Source organism: Xenopus laevis, chromosome 2L (genome assembly GCF_017654675.1).
Source record: "Xenopus laevis strain J_2021 chromosome 2L, Xenopus_laevis_v10.1, whole genome shotgun sequence".
NCBI classification, from domain to species: Eukaryota; Metazoa; Chordata; class Amphibia; order Anura; family Pipidae; genus Xenopus; species Xenopus laevis.
This window is the reverse complement of record NC_054373.1, coordinates 61,475,347-61,496,004: the sequence shown is the minus strand read 5'-3', so window position 1 is coordinate 61,496,004 and position 20,658 is coordinate 61,475,347. Positions and strand designations below refer to the sequence as shown.

The following is a 20,658-nucleotide window of genomic DNA, read 5'->3' as shown; positions in this document are numbered from 1 at the left end:
GAGAGTACCTGAAACATTCGGAAAGGATTCCGACAGCCATTAGTATTAAGTGTGCTTATACTCAAGGCCATTACTGAGTCTTAGGAAGTGCTTTAACCTTCATCAAGGTCTGATGAGACAAACATTTTTTGTGAAACTTCATTATACGGAGATATTCCGCTGTTCCATAGTTCTTGGCCTCTTTTATGACCTTAATGTATTGTCTCACAGAATTGATAACTAAAGACAAATCATGCCACTTCTCCAGAGCCATGTGCATCTTCTTCTCTAATTTAACACCAAGGGTGCTCTCAAGAAACTTTTTGAGTTCCTCAGCAGGGATGATTGGGGTAGAAGGATTTGCCACTCCTATGTCAACCTCCTCTTCGATGTTCCCCTCATCCATGAGCTCTTCCTGGCTAAGGGATTGATAATCTCCCCTCTCCACTAGAGCTTTGAGAATCTCTCCACAAGTTGTTACAGGAAAAGTATCAGAATCACTTTTCTGGAGACCCTGCAATGGCTCAGGTGTTCCCTCAACTTCACTTGAAACACATTTGGAAGTGTTTGACACAGGAGCAACAGAACTAATTAGCTCCCCAGCAACCGGTAGAGCTTTGGAGGCTCGATGGTTAGCCTCTGCCCTCTCTACTACCTCCTGTGCTTTCTGGATGGCAATAACATTTGGGTCAGTTGAAGACAAGGGAGGAGAGATTTTAGCATGAACAGTAGAGGTTGTCTGGCTACCCTCCACCGTATTTACAACTCCACCCTCACCATCCTTCCCAGCAGTTTTATCTGCAGGGTCCTGTATGGGGGTTAGCCCAATATTCTCCCCCTCCTGGAGTGAAATACCCTGAGGCACTAAAAACTGAGGCTGGTTGCATTTGCCAAATATCAGCACCTCAGGAACACTGACTGCCCACTCTGCAGGAGTCTCATTAGGTATCTCTTTACACTCCAAGGGAAGATCTTCCAAATGATTTTGAGGCAGATACTGCACCCCTGACTCTGTGGGGAAACCAACACTGCCATGTTCAAGGCCATGCAGACCATTAACCTCATTATTCCCCACCTGGTCTGGAGGCAAGAGTGCATGGTCTGACACAGGTTGATCGTGACCAACAGTTGGGCCAGACAATGTCACCACATGAGGAGCAGAAGTTTTGCTGCCCTTTTTACCCTTGGATGGGGGTGCTCCATCATTAACCACTGATGCCCATTCCTCAGGTACCAGCCAGTTTGATTTAAATTTCCTCTTTTTCTTGGCATCTGAAGAGGAAAGGCCACTATCTGCCCCAACCCCACCAGGTGTTGCAATCATGGGTACCCCCACACCTTCAGGGGTGCCCATAACAGGGGTACACTTTTTTGTGGTAGGAACAACTGTGACCCTGGGGGAAGCTTTGACATGTTTTCCCCCCTTCTCTTTTGCCGCAATTGTAAGACATGCTGCAGCCTTAGATGTCTTCAGTGAAGAAGGAGGAGGTTTGGATGTTGTAGAGGTGGGTTGTGTAACAGCCACCTCCTTTAGTGAAGGAGATATCCCCTTTGAGGACCCTGCTGAAATAGTCCCAGCAGGATAAGATGTTTTATTTGAGGCACTGGGAGCAGGAACAGGGGCTGTGGTCTTAATTTGCCCTTTGGGGCAACTCTGGCGAGTGTGCCCCAGGTTCTTGCAAAGGAAGCACCTCACTTCCTCTGTGCTGTAAAAAATTTTATACAGCACCCCTTCAAATGGAACCCCGAAAGACCCCTCAATAGTGTCTTGCCCCCGAGGTAAAAGTAGTTGCACCTGCCTTTTAAAGGAAAGGACGTGCCTCAGTCTGCTCTCCTTACATCCCAGGGGAATTCTAGACATATTTGATTTTAACTCCCCAAGGGCTTGCAGGTGGGGGTACAATAAGTGGTCTTGCAGGAAGGGGGGCACATTAGATAAAACCACCCTTGTGCCCAATCCTTCTAGGGGTTCTACAGGGACATAACTCCCTCCCACTGTGATACCCCTCTGTACCAGAGTATGCACTGCAGTTAGAGTACGGGCAAAGATTATGGCTTTCCCATACATTTTACTTGCTGCCACTACTGCAGAGTGGCCCACCACTTCAGCTGCAGCCTTTATATAAGCCTCTATGCCATGAGTGCTTGACATTAGGCATCTGACCCCATGCTTCCTTGTAAGCTTCTCTACCCCAGCAGTGACTTGGCTAGGGTTGCTGCCAGTAGCTACCACGTGTGCAAATGTTTTAGCAGGGGTCACATTGGCAGCAGCAGCAGAAGTAGAGGCAATGGGGCTTTTTGACATGGGCTCTGCCTGGTGTTTCCTTGCAGAGCTACAGCTGGGTTTTTCAGGTCCTTTTGCTTTAGAACCAAGAGATGTTTTTTTATAACTTTCCTTTTTATTCCCTCCCATTATTTTACACAACACCACACAAAAAGAAAGCTTTATACTATTGATTAACAAAAAAGTAAGTTTTAAGTTGAGAAGCTGTGGCAGGGAGAGGGTTAATGTGAGCAGGTGCCTGGGAGCTGCACTGCTGCTGCTGGAAAAGATTTTATATTTATACTTATATTAAATCCTTCTCCCTTTAGCTTTCTCTCCTCACAGAACTGAGTGCAAAATCAAAATATCCACTCAATCTGTACAAAAATTAAACAATTTGTGCTGAAACAAGAGAAAAATGCAAATTAAACTGACACCCAGGTGCGGGGGAGGGGTAGGGGATCTAACAGTGAGTTTGTAGCCCAGAGCAAGTGAAGGGAACTGGGCTAAGAATCACTCACCTTCAGGGTCAAAAGAAAAATCGATTTTTAGTAAAGAAAATCAACTTAAAACTTCCCAAATTTCACCCACCAAGTGGACAACACATTCACACACCAAGTGATAACAAAAAATCCTGTCTCAAACAGGAATTTCAATGCTTAATTCAGCACTAAACAGAGAGCTTTCTCCTGTGTGTTGATCTTTCATTAGCTGAAGTTACCCACGGGACCGTTTGTATGCGCTAACTTCATTTTGGGGCCTCTAAATGCCAGATACTTTGGTAAACTTATGAACAATGACTACCAAAATGTTCAGAGGAACCCTGGCAATCATATTTAGGGTGCTTTTTCTTAGTACGTAATGATACATGGGCGATATGGTGCTGGGAAGCTGAAGGTTTGAGGCAATTTTCAGATATTTCACCAAAACCGACAATTTTGGGAAAGCCTTGCGACTACCCATTTTAGCTTCAGTAGAATGTGTACTTTCCAAAAATATATGGTTTTGGGGGGTAAACATATATTTCTGTGTTTTTACCCCACAAAAAATGCAATCAATGTGTTGATTTCTCAGTAGCTGAAGTAAAGTCCTGAACAATTTGGATGTGCTAACTTCATATTGGTGTCTCTAAATGCCAGATACTTTGGTAAACCTATGCATAATGGGTATCAAACTGTTCAGTGGACCCCTGGCAATCATATTTCAGGTGCTTTTTCTTGGTACCTAATATAGTTTGGGATATGCGGAGCAGCAAAATAAAACCTTTGAAATGATTTTTCAGAATTTGGAATTTTTTTATGAAAAACCGCTATGTTCAGACAAGCTTTTATGTTTGGTAGTTGGGAGTAGAGAGACATAGTTACCCATTTTGTAATCGGCAGAATGTGTACTTTTCAAAAATGTATGGTTTTCTGGGGTAAACCTACGGTTTCAGGATTTTTTGCCTTGGAATCTAAAGCATGCCGTTTTCTGCCTTAGTGCTTTCAAAATTCGTTAATATACTGCCGGGAGTTTTTGAGGTACAGAAGTCCTAAATCTCCCTAAAACTATACATATCTGGTATTGGCACGTTCGAGAGACATAAGGCTTTCCAAATCAGTTGGATTTTCCTCCGTAAAATGAAATATTTTTCTGGTATAAATTGATATATGATGAAAAATGGTAATTTTTCTTTTTTTTTTGGTATTTAGCACTATAAATTTTTTTGCACAGGTGGAAATACATGAAAACTCAGGCAGATTTAGAAAGCTCAGTTTCTACCGAAAAAAACAATGTATAGTTTTCCTAGGTAAACTATAGGTTTCCCCTCCGTAAAATGAAATATTTTTCTGGTATAAATTGATATATGATGAAAAATGGTAATTTTTCTTTTTTTTTTGGTATTTAGCACTATAAATTTTTTTGCACAGGTGGAAATACATGAAAACTCAGGCAGATTTAGAAAGCTCAGTTTCTACCGAAAAAAACAATGTATAGTTTTCCTAGGTAAACTATAGGTTTCCCCTCAGAAAATGCCCCTAAAGTGAGAGAGCACAAAATGTTTCAAAAACGGCTGGCATTTCGCGTAACCAAAATGTGAAATTCTGCTGGCACTTAAAAGGTTAATGTATGATAAGGTATGTTTTGCTTCCACATGTTCTAAAATAAACAGTAATAAACAGTCTATATCCGATGTTCCAGAGTCTTGTAGATTTACAAAATCCTGCAATTCCATCCAAGCGCTGCTATAAGCTAACCAGGTTTTTTCAGAAACCAATTTCTGCAATACATTTTTTAACATTGCGTTACAAGATCCCACAGGTATGGAGGGCAGTGATCTGGCTCTTGTACTGCCTCTCTTGCAAGTTCTCTGAATTTGGCAAACTGAAAACGAGAGAGAGCATCAGCTAAACAATTTTGATAACCTGGTACATGCTTAGACCTCAACCAAATATTTTGTTCTAAGGTACTTAGTACTATTTGTCTTAAAGCCATAACCACTGGGGGTGATTTTGCTGATAAATTATTTATCACTTATACCACTCCCATGTTGTCTGAATGGAGCCTAATCCTTTTATTAGCTAACCTGGGACCCCAAATGTCTAAGGCCACCAGCACTGGGAATATTTCCAATAAGACTAGGTTGCTAGTCAAACCCATCTCTTGCCAATTTGCCGGCCAGCTATTAACACACCAGCTGCCTTGAAGGTAAGCTCCAAAACCAGCACTTGCTGCTGCATCTGTATATAAGTCTATGACAGAATTGTCTACAAAACTGTCTTGAAGGCATGTTCTACCATTATATAACTCTAAGAAATCGCGCCACACAACCAAATCTGCTTTTATTTCCGTAGGAATCCGAATGTGCCAATTTGGGTTAGAAGTTCCACAAGTTAAACTTATCAAACGTCTATTGAATATCCTACCCATTGGGATCACTCTTGTAGCAAAAACTAAATGCCCAATGAGCGATTGAATATGTTTCAACTTTAATTTTTTAGCCACTAAAGCTGTAGCAATTAAATTTCTGAGCTTTCGAAGCTTTTCAGCTGGGAGTCGAAACTCCATCTGCAAAGTATCTATTTCTATTCCTAAAAACTGCAGATTTGTAGTCGGAAAAATAGTCTTTTCTTATGATATAGGAATACCAAATTGTTTTTATAAGGCTAAAAATGTACTCAATAACATTGCACAACTTTTTGTGCCAGCTGGGCCTACAAAAAGAAAATCATCGAGATAATGAAGGATATGCTGAGAGCTGGTTTCAAATTTTACTGTCCATTCTACGAATGTAGCAAAAATTTCAAAATATCTGCAAGATATAGCGCATCCCATTGGGAGACATTTATCATAATAATAAAAACCATCGAAATGAAAACCTAAAAGATGATGTGAATTTTCATGAATAGGGAGAAGTCGAAAAGCCGACTCGACGTCGCTCTTAGCTAACATAGCTCCCCTCCCATAAAGCCTGACTAAATCGACCGCCTTGTCAAAAGATGCATATTCAACAGAACAAATATCAGATGAAATTGCATCATTCACAGACAGGCCCTGTGGAAAGGATAGATGATGTATAAGGCGAAAGGCGCCTACTTCCTTTTTAGGGACTACTCCCAAAGGTGAAATCCTCATATTTGGAAGTGGAATTTCAGAAAAAGGACCAGCTATCCGATTTAACAACAGCTCTTTTCTCAGCTTATCCCTGACTATCTCCGGATGATGATATACTGATTTAAGATTATCCTCTACAACTGGATACCATTTTATCTCATCAACTGGGATTGTAAAACCCTCAGAAAAACCGGCTTTAATTAGAGCTGCCTTCTGCTGGTCGGGGTAAATGCTTAGATAAGGCAGCATGTTTTGCAGCCTCACCGGGGTTGTCACTTTTTGCTGGATGGTCCTTATTGGATTTATTTTGCACAACGAAAGGCAGGATGCGCAGCATTGCAAATGGAGCACTCATGTTTAAATCTACAATTATTTTGCCATTTGCAAAAACTTTCATTATAAATCCAACAAGTGTTTTTTACAGTTGTTGGCTTAGTAAGATTAGCAGGACTAACAACTGGCGCTTTGGTTGTAAGCATCCCCATCCACAAATCAATGTCCTTGGTGCCCCAAGTCAGCGACCTGTGGATGGATTTTTTCTGCCTGAAACGATCCTCATAGATATACCATGCTATACCCCCGTAACCCTTATAAACTTCAAGGATTATATCCAGATGCTTAAACAATCCTGGACCAAACTCTGGATTATTCTGACATAAAATATTTGCATAAATGCAAAATGCCTGAAGCCAGTTTGAAAAAGTTCTGGCCACAGGTCTTCGCCTTTCCTCCTCAGAATCCCCCTTACGCTCAGTTCTAAGGAAATTCTTAGCTGCTGGTAAAAGAGAAAGAATATCTATATAATCTCCCTTTATAATTTTTTCCCTAACGGCAGCAGATAAATGCAAGCCCAAAGGAGTAGTTTCACAAGAAAAAGAATCTCTATAAGAATATTCATTAACCCCTGTGCTTGTAAGCGTTAACGCCGCACCAGGAGTAGTATGTTCATGAGTCACTTGTTGTAATAACTTACCCAGTTCCTTTAAGATATCAGACGTCCTGTCAGATTGCATATCGCTAGTTCCGGGTTGTTCCTGCCGGACCTGTGAGGGAACAGATCGGGAAGGAGGGGAAACAGCAGCCTGATTGGCTGGTAAGTGTACAGCTCTTTGCTCCTGCCGGCCACTTGCAACAGCGCCTTCACTGACTTCTGTATCTGTCGCATCTTGCGGAGGAGAAGAAGAAGGCCACAGCGGAGCTACATCAGTATGGCACGGGATCCTCCTCACCAACTTCCGCTTCGGCTTCTGAGGGGTTGTTTTCTTTGCCACCACCTTCTTCGCCTTCCGAGCCACTCGAGCCGACTTGGACTTCCTCTGACAGCGCGTCGTCATGCGGCTCCTGAAGCTCTCTCTGACAGTGCGCCAGTATCTTGCGCAGCTCCTCATGATCCGCCTTCTGCAGCCAAGGGACGATATCCTCCGCTCTGCTCGGTGAAGACATTTCAGCGGCGACGTCTCTCAGGAGGGTAATGAAGCACTCCTCTGCTCACCCGCTGAATGACCAAAATCACAATCAGCGCTCCCTTTTTATACCCTCATTCCCTTAGCCAATGCAGGCCTTACATCCTAACCTTGCCAAGCCATCAGCCCAGCAACTTCCTTAGGCGGGAAAATTTTACCTCACAAACAGTTTAAACTCAGCACACAGCTGCTGTAACATTTAACCATTTATTTGCCATCAACCCTCCCATGCAGGCTCATGGAATATAAAATTCCCTTATACCTCACATTCTTATACAAAGTAAGCGGGAAGGACTGAGGTGCTCTGAATCGGGCCCCTCTCTTCTGATACTCAATATGGGATTCTCCCTCACCTCCAAGCACATTCAAATCTTTTAAGTTTTCCAGGACTAGATCAAAGTTTGGTTGGAATGGGGGAGATTAAACAACTATGTTATAAAATGCTTATTTTACCCTTTTATTTAATAAAAGACTAAAGACTAAAGCAAAGCGATACTTTATTCAACAGTACATGTTTCGAGCAAAATTGCCCTTTATCAAGTGTCACTTGACACTTGATAAAGGGCAATTTTGCTTGAAACGTAGTGTCGAACAAAGGATATTTTGCAGCAAAGCACTGCGTTTTCCTGGTCTGTCTTCACCCAACCTGCTTAAGCTGCATATATCCATATTGGTGGCAAAATAATCCTGTTTCATATAATATGTTTCAATAATTTTCAGCAGAATGAGTCAAATTTAGTAAAGCTCCTTTATCCGGAAAAAGTTGGGTCCCAAACAATAGATCTATACCTGTACCATATCTCTAATAGCGAATAATACAGCAAACCTATTATCCACAATTCCTACAGATATGCCATGATCAGTTATAAAGTTTACAAAATCTCAAGCATTTTACTTTTGCAATGTCCATCTATAAAGCTCAAGAAGCAGTTCCTTAAGGCTTCAGCCATTATTTTTTCCCACTGCCAACTTTTCATGGCCCATTCAAGAGCTGAAACTGAAAATAATGTGCCTCTTTTTGCAGAGAGCTTTTTTTTAAAAAAAAAATAAATATTCTATACACATACATATAGGGGCAGATTTATTAAGGTTCGAATTGTAAATTCCAATTTTCAAGTTGGGTTTTTGGTCAAGACTCACAAATTCAAGGTAATAAATCGAATTTGAGATTTATCATACCTTGACCCTGGGAACAACTCAAATTTGACTATTCGCCACCTAAAACCTGCTGAGGTTATGTAGAAGTCAATGGCAGAAGTCCAGTGACCTATTTAAAGATGTTGATAGCCTTACTGACAGTCAAGTTTTTTTGGGACAAAAAATTCAATTCGAGTTTATTCTAATTTGATTTGAATTCGATTCGAGTTTTTGGGTTGGTAATATTCTAAACTTTCGAGTTTTTTCTTAAGTAAGATACTATTCAAATTTAGAGTTCATTCGAGGTAAAAAAAACAAAACTCTACATTCAACCTTTGATAAATCAGCACCATAGTGTTTTTAGGGGGCCATGCAGAGTATTTTAGAGGTTCAGCTGCATGGCCCAGCATAAACCACAATGATAATATATTTAGGTCTCATTTCCATTCCTATGGTCAGTCATATAGCTGTGTACAATGTTGTGCAGTTGAATGTACTGTGAAAATAACACTTTGAAACACTTGGAAATATGCATAAAAATCGCATATAGGCAACCACAAAACTGCTTGTTGCCAATGTATGGGCAATGGTAGACAAGATGTCACCCGTGATAAATCCAATATGTAGAATAGGTAAATCAAGAAGCAGCAAAACGCACAATACCTGTGTGACGTGGACCCTGTGTCAGTAGCCAGACCATGTTGCAGTATCTTCTGTCAGGGTCTGTGAAGCCCAACAGCCAGTAGGGGCCAACTTTATTTACTGGCCAATCAGAGGTGCTAACAAGGAGCAGTTGGTGACTGAGGGTTGCTTGGATTTTCCAGTGGGAGATTTCGGTTGAAGGGAGTTGCCTGAGCTTTTATAAAATAAAGAAGTTTGTTTTTGTTTTCATCCTGCAATTGTGTTTTGCTGGAGTTTATTCACGGTATCTCACGTGACAGAAAGTGGTGGCAGCGGTGGGATAATTTTATGCAGAGACTTTTGCCAGAACCACATATAATGGAGTATGAATTGGCTGAGCTTCGTCTTCCTATTCTCAAAGGTCTGTGTAAGAATCATGGAATCGAAAGTAATGGACTAACTAAAGCGCAGATGGCATCTCTTATTGCCCAACACACTAAGGTCACTCAGCCGGGACTGACAGATGTGGCAAGTTTATTGATGGAGCAGACAGAGGAGCAGGCAGGTCCTTCCTCAACCCAGATGACACATGTAAGTGGACTAGTCGCTACCATTACTGAACCAGAGGATGAGCTGTCAATGGGGCAGCAGTGGGTCAGGTGGAGAATGACCCCACGATGGTGAGGTATCAGTCAAGGCTTACAGCTCTGGGGTCTGATCTCACTGGTTCAGAACGTCTTAAGCTGCTTCAATTGACTATTCAGGAAGAACAGATGAAGAGAGTTCCCATTTCTGCTGTGAACACAGTACAACTGCAGCATCCCAATACTGAGCATTTCAAACCTGTGGTCAAGCTCACCCATGCTGCCTTTCCCTCTTTTGATAACTACCAGGAAGGAATCGATAAGTACCTACACATCTTTGAGATTATGTGCGAGGATTACGCTGTACCTAAGGCAGAATGGACGAAGATACTTGCTGGTAAATTGGGAGGGAAAGCGAGTGATATCTATAGAGAGATCCCATATCTCCAGCGCACTGATTATGAGGAAGTGAAACGTGTATTGTTGAATCATTATGCCATCTCTCCAGAAACATATCGACAGTCATTTCGCGCTCTAAATAAAATAGCCTCTGATACATACTGGGATTTTGGGAACCAATTGCGGAGAGCCTTCGACCAATGGGTTAACACAAGCCAGGTTCAGACAATACAGGATCTTCGCCAATTGTGTCTACTAGAGCAGTTCATGGAAAAGTGCTTACCGGAAATTCGGGGATGGATATGGGATCGTTCTCCGAAAACTTTGGAGGAAGCAGCTCGGCTGGCTGACAAGTGCTTGGAAGGGCAGGCCCAAATCCGCCGTGGACGAAGTAATATTTCTTCCACAGCTCTCCCATCTGTTGGGATCCATTCGGGAACAAAACTACGGACAAGTTCTTCAACTCCTTGCCCTGTCTGGCCAGCACCACAACCACATCATACATTTAACAAGAGCTGTTTTCGCTGTGGTTCTACTACTCATCTTATTGCACAGTGTCCAAAACCACCCAGAACCTCCAATAATGCAAAACTACGGACAAGTTCTTCAACTCCTTGCCCTGTCTGGCCAGCACCACAACCACATCATACATTTAACAAGAGCTGTTTTCGCTGTGGTTCTACTACTCATCTTATTGCACAGTGTCCAAAACCACCCAGAACCTCCAATAATGCAGTTGCTCGTCCAGTAACTGCTCTCAGACAGAAAGTGACCGCTGCTCAACAACAGGCTATTCAAGCAGTACAACAACACACCCATGGGCCACTTGTACCCAAGCCATTGGAGTATGTCATTTTGGGCGTCCACTGGAATGACCAAATTTCTCGCACCAAACATATCATCCCAGTAATGCTCAATGGTAAACCGGCTGAAGGATTTCTTGATTCTGGAGCCTACATTTCCCTAGTAGAACCCCATATGCTCTCTGCCTCTGATGTCCTCCCAGGACGTTCTGTTTGTATTATTCTACCTGGAGGTACTAAGAAGGAGATTCCAGTGGCTCAGGTCAGTTTGGATGTGGGTAATGGACCTATACAGCATACAGTTGGGATTCTTGATCATCTCCCTGCTCCAGTATTAGTGGGCAATGATGTTGGAGACATCTGCTGCAGTCTCACCCCAGGAGATGTGCAATGCATTTCCCCGACAACTTCAGGAATGTCATCCAGCAACACATCAGAACAGGACAAGCTGAACAAGATCAAAACCAATGAAGCAAAATACGAGAATGAGCGGCGGCGTCTGAAAGAGGTACTGGACGCCTCTGAAAGCCGAAATACCAAACTGGAGCTGTCCCGCCGGGGGCTAGAGGGAGAACTTCAGCGACACAAACTGGTTCTTGCTGACCGGGAAGCAGAGATGCAGCAGCGCATGGAAGGACTGCAGAGACAGCTGTCGGACAGTGAGGGAAAGGTGAGCACCCTGCAGCTGTGTGTGGATCGGCTGACTGGCACCCTGGCCAAGGCTCAGGAGAGTGAGACGTCCCTGAAAGAGAAGGTGCAGAGTCTGACCGGGGCCCTGTCGGAGAGTAACTGCACCTCTGCCAGCTCCCATGACCAACTCAACCAGCTGCAAAAGGTGCTGACGGCCAGTGAGCATGAGAGGCGCATCTTACAGGAGCGCCTGGAAACCGCAGTGGCAAGCTACATGGCAATGCTGATGGCTTGTCTCGACAGGAGGATTGAGATGAACCCAATGCTGTTGTTCCAAGGTTTTACCCAACAATGGGTAAACCTGGTAACACCAATTCTGGGAAGGGGGAGTGATGTGACGTGGACCCTGTGTCAGTAGCCAGACCATGTTGCAATATCTTCTGTCAGGGTCTGTGAAGCCCAACAGCCAGTAGGGGCCAACTTTATTTACTGGCCAATCAGAGGTGCTAACAAGGAGCAGTTGGTGACTGAGGGTTGCTTGGATTTTCGAGTGGGAGATTTCGGTTGAAGGGAGTTGCCTGAGCTTTTATAAAATAAAGAAGTTTGTTTTTGTTTTCATCCTGCAATTGTGTTTTGCTGGAGTTTATTCACGGTATCTCACGTGACAGAAAGTAATACCTGCTATTCAGTATTTATTGTGCATCCACACGACATGTTTCGGCCAACAAGGGCCCTTTTTCAAGTGAGGCTGCATGTGGGGCTCTCCAATAGACTTCCACGATTGATATCTGGTGAGGGTCGGCCAGATCTCGATCAGGCAGGGGTAAAAAAACCCGTTATGATCCGATCTATGGGCCCTAGGTAGAAAAAAAAACGCTACAAAAGTCCAAAACATAATGTACAACATTTCTAGTCTTCATCGTTAGTTAAGATTAAGTTCTTTCTACTTTAAGATGACTGTACACTTCTACACTGGCATCTTAATATACATTGTTTAGACTGAAGAAAGTATGCAGAATTGGCCCTAGTCCATTTGGTAAAGAAATGTCTGAGGATGTCCAAACAATTTTTCTGATAGTATGCTTTTACCCTCTGCTTCCAAGGAAATTGTTTGCAGTGGAAATATTACAAACTACATTTACCCGGGCTCTGCGTTCTGGCAGTGGATTCAGGTGGGACATCTGCATTATTTTCCCCAGACCAGCTCATAATCACCAAGGAAATGCTGCAGAGAGAGAAAACATATCTGGATTTCACTTGTTAAACAGCATTACAATACAAAAAAATATGTCACACCATGCACACTCACCTCCATTTCACAGATTTTTTTATTTAGTTCCTTACACTGTTCCAGTTCTTGTTCTCTCTTTCCATTTATAGCATTCTCTGTATGTAAAAATCGCGTGTAAGGAACTCCAATCACATGATTTAATGGTCACGCATTAATTTCTAGAAACAAATCTGAATGTAAATGCTGCAGTCTCATGATTTTCTTCCCTAGGCTTCTGATTTCCTTATCCTGTGGCAGCAAAGTTATTGAGATATATATATATATATATATATATATATATATATATATATATATATATATATATATATATATATATATATATATATATATATATATATATATATATATATATATATATATAAATAATTCTTATAGATGAACCCGCCCTCCAAATTCATGTGAAAAAAGGTTTTTATTCGTACATCACTCGTGCATCCAACGTTTCGACCCACTGTGGGGCCTTTATCAAGGATAAAGTGCTAGTGATACAAGGGTAGTTTAAATACACATTTCCTGTTTCAAAAAGAGGCGCCAGAATGACGTCATCATCCTAATCATGTTTCAATTGGTGCTTACATTTTACATTGAAATAGGTTAAGTGAACATATATACAGTGTCACCACTAGGTTTCACACTCTTACCAATAAAATTTGTTATCTGTCCATGTGTTAAATCCATTGTTGTGTAAGTCCATTAAAAAGAAAAAAAGAGAAAAAAATCACTTACATAGTTACTTGAAACGGCAGATACATATTATCACCATCTAAGGGAAAAAAATACATATTTACAATATTGCAGAAAGTATCTCTTTGCAATGTTACATTATATGTTCCTTTTCTCATACACTAAAGAATAGCAATAGATACATAATCACTACTATATTACTATGCCTGTTTAGAGGGGAAAAATCATTTCAAGTCAAAAAACAAGTGAGTGCCTGTTGCCCATTAAGGCCCTTCGGTGCTGCACAGTCCAGCTCATGTATCCAGAAAGCCTCTCTTTTTAACAGGATATTATCATAGTCTCCCCCTCTCGCTCTCTTGGGGACCTGTTCTATCAGCATACACCTGAATGATGCAGGGCTATGTTTAGCCTCTGCCCAATGTTTATGTTTAGCCACAGGCTGTTGAGAAATATCCTGTTTTTTGTACAAGAATTATTTTAAATTTGAGACGCAGTACTATATACAGCGCACTGGCACTAAAATGGGGTCGAAAGTAGCCCCAGCGTACGAAAACGCATTTATGTGTGAATTTAGAATGATCACATATTTACCCATTCATCATTCAGACAGCATGGGGCATTCTACAGGAGATAAATAATACATCATAAAAAGCAAGACAGAATACCTTTATATCAATTTAATTTGTTTTAGAGTTCTTGTACTTTACTACTGTTACTATACTGCTTTTAATTAATTGGGGGTCGGTGAAATTTGCCCCTGCTGCCCATGTTAAGCTTCTCTTCATTGTTACTGATGTTTACATAACTTACACAAGCTTCTATGTAAGTCACGTTTCTATACAGTTTTTATGGAAGTTACATAAAGTGCATACGTTTTAACATAACTTTATAAGTAACCTACTTATTTGCATAAAATTTTGCAACACGGCCAGGCACCCCTTCAGATACGGATTTCACCAGGCCCAGCACAAGAGTACCCCTTCTCCCCCAGATGGTGGCCCTGAATAAAACCATCCTTCTTCTAATTTCAATGTTTCCCTTCACATGCATTGAGATAAAAGCATCAGATTACTGCATGGCACTCATTTAAATTAATATAAAATTATGGTATGTTTTTACTTATGGCATTTGGAAGTTGCTGTCATTTCTGAAAGGGGGCAGTGATTGATGTGATGCAGTACTAATAGGAAGAATTGCAGGTGGTTCGGTGGGTTATAGTTAGGCAACAGCAGCGTGAGAATTTGCATATCCTTGCTGCTTTCAATCAAGTAAAGCACTAGCTCATTAGCACAATATGATAAAGCTGTTAAGCTGCCCATAGATGTAAAAATATTTAAAAGATCTTTTCGTTATCATTAGACCAAGCTTATCTTGAAACGATCATTTAAATGTACAATTTGTCCATCAACTAAAAAGACCATTTCAAGTGATGTTGTCTAGTTGAAGCCAGGAAAACTGAGGGTAGCTGCCTGCTTGGCCCTGAAAACATAGATAGATTTCACTGTTACCGATGAAAATGTTTTAATCTGGCCAATGAATTTTCTGACAGGTGTCATTTGAAAATCGTTAGATGCACGATTGTTCGATTCCACTAACCTCACGATAATTTGACAGATCAGTTGGATTGCACTAAAATGAGTCGTTCACCAAAGAAAAATCTTTGCGTCTATGGGGACCTTTAGTAAAACCGTTTTATTAGGTTTGTTGTTAAGAGATGGTGGCATTTAAGTCATCAATCAATTTGGATATAATGTAGAGGTATGGGAACTGTTGTACAGAATGCTCGGGACTTTGGGCTTTCTGAGGGATCCTTCCATAATTTCCGTTATTTGGATCACCAAAATGTAAACATTTATGAGACCCAATTGGTTTGCCAGATTAATTGTGTCTTGGTAAGGATGAAGTACAAGATACTGGTTTTATTATTACAGAAAAAAGGAAATAATTTAAAAAAAAAAAGTTAATTATTTGATTAAAAGGGAGTCAATGGGAGATAGCCTTCCTATATTTCCACGTTTTCTGGATAACAGATCCCATACCTGTATAATATAGGAGGCAATATCTCTGTACTTTCTACAAGGCTAGGGTTGCCACCTTTTCTAGAAAAAAATACCAGCCTTCCTATGTTTTTATGGTTTTTCCCTATACTTGACATTGCAAGTATGCAACATTTTTACCGGCCAGGACGGTAAAATACCGGCCAGGTGGCAACCCTAGATAAGGCCCGGGCTACTGTCAGATGCCATAATAGATGGTCACTATTTAGTGGGCTGCTAGGTGTGGTTTGCGTCAGTTGCGTAACTGAAATGCCAGGCCGTGCCAGTATGGACATGCTGTGGACCAAAAATCTCAGTCACTGTATGATAATAGGAAAGTAGGCACCAAGTCCACAGTGAATCAAGTGTCTAGTACTGCAGAGCTGATAAATACAAAATGTGGTGAACACAATTAGTTTTATTTGAAAACACAACATTTTGTACTTCTTCTTATAGTTTTCAAAAATGTGCACACAAGTTTAAAATGTGTACACAAAAGAATTTCTTTGTAAACATAGCCAAGAAGGAATTAAAGGGAGCATTAGTGCCAAGCATAAAAACAAGGTTTTATTGTATTAAATGTTTGTGTTACATGATGATCTTGTGAGTGAGCTTGCTACATATTCTTAATAATAAATATGTCCACATAAAGAAAGGAAACTTTTCTCTGCTCATGCTTAACTCTCAGTTTGCACCACATCCTCATTTGTGCAGTAAGAAGGAACAATAACCAGAGATTTCATTTCTCAGAATACTCCCCATACAGAAGAGAGTGGTCCTCATTTTTCAAAGGTATCAAAACAAAATAAAGATTTAAACAAGACTGAGGTATAAATGGCCCTATGAAAAAATTTAGACCTAAACACTATACATACTGCCATGTTATGCTCACTTATGTTATGCACACTAAGCATATAACAGGAATAGCCACAGTGTAAACTGGACCAAGAACCTGAAGCAGAATGATACAAAATGATTTCTCTACAGTACATTTACATTATTTTTATTCTTGCTCTCATATTGATTGCAGTTGAATCCATTTTTGATCATGATTGACACAATCTGTACACTAAGGGGGTTATTTACTAAAACTCATTTTTTTTCATATTTTACCAGAAACAAACTCAACCTACAGTAACTCCCATCCATGAATTTGGCTAATTTACTAATAATTAAACTCGAAAAAATTGGATCGGAAAAAAAGAGTTTTATGAATACCTCAAATATTTCTACTTATAGGCTTAAAGGGGTGGTTCATCTTTAAGTTAACTTTTATTATTTTATTGAATGACCAAATTTAAGCAACTTTTCAATTGATCTTCATTATTTATTTTTTATAGTTTTTGAATTTTTGACTTCTTCATCTGATACTCCAGCTTTCAAATGGGGGTCACTGACTCCATCTAAAAACAAAATGCTCTGTATGGCTACATTATAGTTATTGTTGCTTTTTATTACTCATCTTTTTATTCAGACCCTCTCCTATTCATATTCCGGTCTGCTATTCAAATCAATGCATGGTTGCTAGGGTGATTTGGACCTTAGCAACCAGATTGCTGAAATTGCAAACCGCTGCTGCTGAATTAAAAGTCAAATAACTCAAAAAACACAAATAATAAGAAATGAAAACCATTGCAAATTGAAAAAAATTTAGGGATGCACTGAATCCAGGATTCAGTTCTGCCAGGCCGAACCGAATCCGAATGCGGAGAGGGAAATTGAGTCACTTTTTGTCACAAAACAAGGAAGTAAAAGATGTTTTCCCTTTCCCACCCCTACTTTGCATATGCAAATTCGGATTTGGTTTGGTATTCGGCTGAATCTTTCACGAAGGATTCAGGGGTTCAGCCGAATCCAAAATGGTGAATTCGATACATCCCTAAAAAAAATTTAAATTGCTAATTATCTTAGAATATCACTTTCTGCATTATACTAAAAGTTAACTCGAAGGTAAATAACGCCTTTAAAAAACTAAAATTTATTGGGTTTCAAAGCAAAACCAGCGTCAAACATCCCAAAACACCGAAAATTGTGAAGGCAAAAAAATCTTCAAATGCTTAAAGGAACTTTTGCCATTGACTTTTACATGAATTCTACAGGTTTTAGCTGGAGTATTTTCGGAATCTAATTTTGTGCTGCTTTGGGACATAATAAATCTTGATTTTTTTCGAGGTTTTTTTCCTGACTAAAAATGTTTATATTTTGTGTGAAAAAACTTAACATTAGAGAAAACAAAACTCAACCTTTAATAAATAGACCCCTAATGGCAGTAACGTATCTAGAGGGGGGCGGCCCGCATTTCAGTGGCACGCTAGCTGCCGGGGGGCCCTTAGGGGGTGCAGGCCCTGGCCCGCTCGCACCCCCTGCACCCCGGTAGTTCCGCCACTGCCTAATTGTACTTGCTGAACATCCAGAAACGTAATAATAATGCAAAAAACTATTTGCTACAAAGGAAATGTGCTGGATTACATGACTTAATTAAACCAATGGGCTTTGTAGAGGGAAAGGTATAGATATCCAAATCCAATTGGTAATATCTGACGTGATGTCACTTTTCCCAGTTCTTTTAAATAGAATCTAAACTGAAAAAACATTGGTGTTATTAGTGGTCTTTTGTACATTTTTTATATTTATATTAATTTTCTATTTTAAGTGTAGTATTAGAATGCTAATATCAGCCTTTCGGCTCCACAGCTGAAATGTCAGCAACTGTACCCAGATATTCCCAGCCGACATAGTCAATTAACCTTATGGTTGCTCACTCTCAAAGAGCTGTTGAGCCAAAGCTTAGTATTAGCAAGCTAAAACTGCTAACCTCTCAAAAGTGCTTAGAGAAGAACCCTAAATAAGTTTACATCAATTCAGCTTAGATCCCTATTAAAAAATGTAACGTTGGAAATGTCATGTGTATTCTAAGCTATTATTTATTAAATGTGAATACTTCAGTGATCTGAAATTGTTTATCTGTGTTCTACTGCAGGGGTCCCCAACAGCCGGGCCACGGCTCAGAACTGGGCCGCGGACACTCCTGCACTAGGCCGCCAGGCCAAAAAAGGTTGGGGACCACTGTTATGAGTCTAAAACAGTTGGAACTTGCTGGTGCCTTTCAGGCCTGGACTGGTAATCTGTAGGTTCTGGCAAATGCCAGCGGGGGCACTGTAAGATGCCATAGACAGGCACTATTCATTGGGCTGGTGGGTGTCTGTTTGGGCCTCTGCGTACCTGAAATGCCAGGGCCTATTATCATTCTCAGTCCAGACCTGCTGCCTTTAGTTAAAGCATCTGTAGGCTGCACAGTCTGAGCAGTTGGATTCAAGAGTCTTAAAGCTTTATGCCAAATGTAATACTTCTGTCAATTTTTTTTATACTTAACCATTACAAGGTATTACATTTAGTCACTCTTGTTTTTCAACTAAACAAAGTTTTTAGTTTACAAGTTTTTCTTCTGAACTACTGGATAACATGCTAAATATGCATTTTTTAAGGGATTGACATTATTTGTGGCCATTTTGTGGCTCAATGTGGTAAGGCTGGAGTGACAAAGAGGTAAACTACTGTGTTTAATGAGCATAGGAATGTGTTGTTTGAGTTCATATGTTGACTAAATTTAGTATTACTGAATTATTCGATGGTAGTGTAAAAATAAAACTATGTAAAAACATAAGCTGTTCAAAATAAAATATGTTTTCAATATAGTTCATTATGCACAAAAGTTATCTATAAGGGCTGGAGTGAATGGATGTCAAACATGATAGCCACAACACGTCTTCCTTTGCAACTCTGTTACTTAGTCAGCGATTTGAAGGGGGCCACATGGGACATAAATGCTAGTGAACAATGCACATTGTTTAGACCTCAAATTCAGACAGGTACCTCCTGCATTGTTCACACCTTTAATCCCGCTGCATTGTTCATACCTATGACACCTCTATTGTTCACACCCCTGTGCTATTCACATCTCAGACCCAGACTGAAAGTGCCCACATTGTTCACCTGTTCACATCTCATACAAATGACTGGAGGGTCACCAGCATTGTTTCCCTGTATGTAGCACAGTATGAACTATACAGTACATTTTAGAGTGGTGCTAACAGGTTTCCCTGTCTCCTGCTGTGTAAGAAAGTAAGAAAATGCCTTGTCTCATTTTAGATATTAAAACATAGATACATCTGTAAACTGATGGGGTTTTCTCCTCTCCTCATGACAAAAATACTTTCACTGTTCAGTGTGGTTTTGTTTGAGATACACACACACAGGAAAGGTGATAGTTTAATTCAGGGGAGGGGGCTGAGTTTGTGCAGCTGCAAGAAGTTGTCAGATCTATGACAAATAGTGGAAGTGTGAAGATCCACAAGTGTGTGACCTGAAAACCTCTGCACAAGGGAAAGCTTCTCTATATTGCTTCTCTGAATTGTTAAAGACACAACATCATGCATCGCTATCTAATCTGCAGTGCCATCTTTCTCTTTGCAGTGGCCACAGACTTAGGATCTTCAAGTTCGGTGAGTGTTTGCATTGTGAGACTTTGGTGTGTTTTTTTTTAAATATATACAGCATGCAGTCCAATCTAGTTATTTCTTTGCATACATTAGTAATTATGGGAAGAGAGACTCAACTGTCTAAGGGGTCTATTCACTAAAACGTCAATATGACAAATTGCATGCATTATCACTTAAAATGGGAGAAAATATCTGATCTTTCAATTCATCAATGAAGTACAGCATTAGTTATTATCATGAGGCATTACCTCCAGTCAGATAACAATTTGTGTGGTACTTTCACCTAAAATGTCATTATCATCTGATTTATCAAGCTAAAACCCTAACAAAAACGTCAATAATGTGAGTTAATTCATATGTTATCACCTACTTTAAGTAGGTGCCCTTATTTGAACACTCTGCTCTAGATATAACACAACATTTTTCAAGATTCCTGAACTGGCTCTTTTGACAAAAAGCTACTTTTTATATATAAAAATTGTTTAAACTATACACAGTCACAGCTATTATAGTTTAAACCAAAACTGCGGCTTGTACCCTGACAATAGGTGGTTAATTCCAATGTACATTTGGTAATTTAACTTACAAAATTGGCCACTGTTTATGCTCTCCTAACTTGAAATGTAGTGTTCATGTCTTCGTAATATGAAGGGCGTTCTATAATACCAAAAACTG

The 20,658-nt window shown here is 40.3% G+C and overlaps 1 protein-coding gene and 1 pseudogene across 1 annotated transcript; one reads left to right on the top strand and one right to left on the bottom strand.

The window, feature by feature from the left end:
• Window positions 1-18,220, bottom strand: part of LOC108707478 — a 32,855-nt pseudogene extending 14,635 nt beyond the window's left edge.
• On the top strand, window positions 9,110-12,139 carry LOC121399941. The gene is made up of 2 exons (XM_041581939.1): window positions 9,110-10,495; window positions 10,643-12,139. The coding sequence occupies exons 1-2, from the start codon at window positions 9,735-9,737 to the stop codon at window positions 11,889-11,891; spliced, it is 2,010 nt and encodes a 669-aa protein (XP_041437873.1). The 5' UTR covers window positions 9,110-9,734; the 3' UTR covers window positions 11,892-12,139.
• Window positions 18,221-20,658: the final 2,438 nt, after the last annotated feature.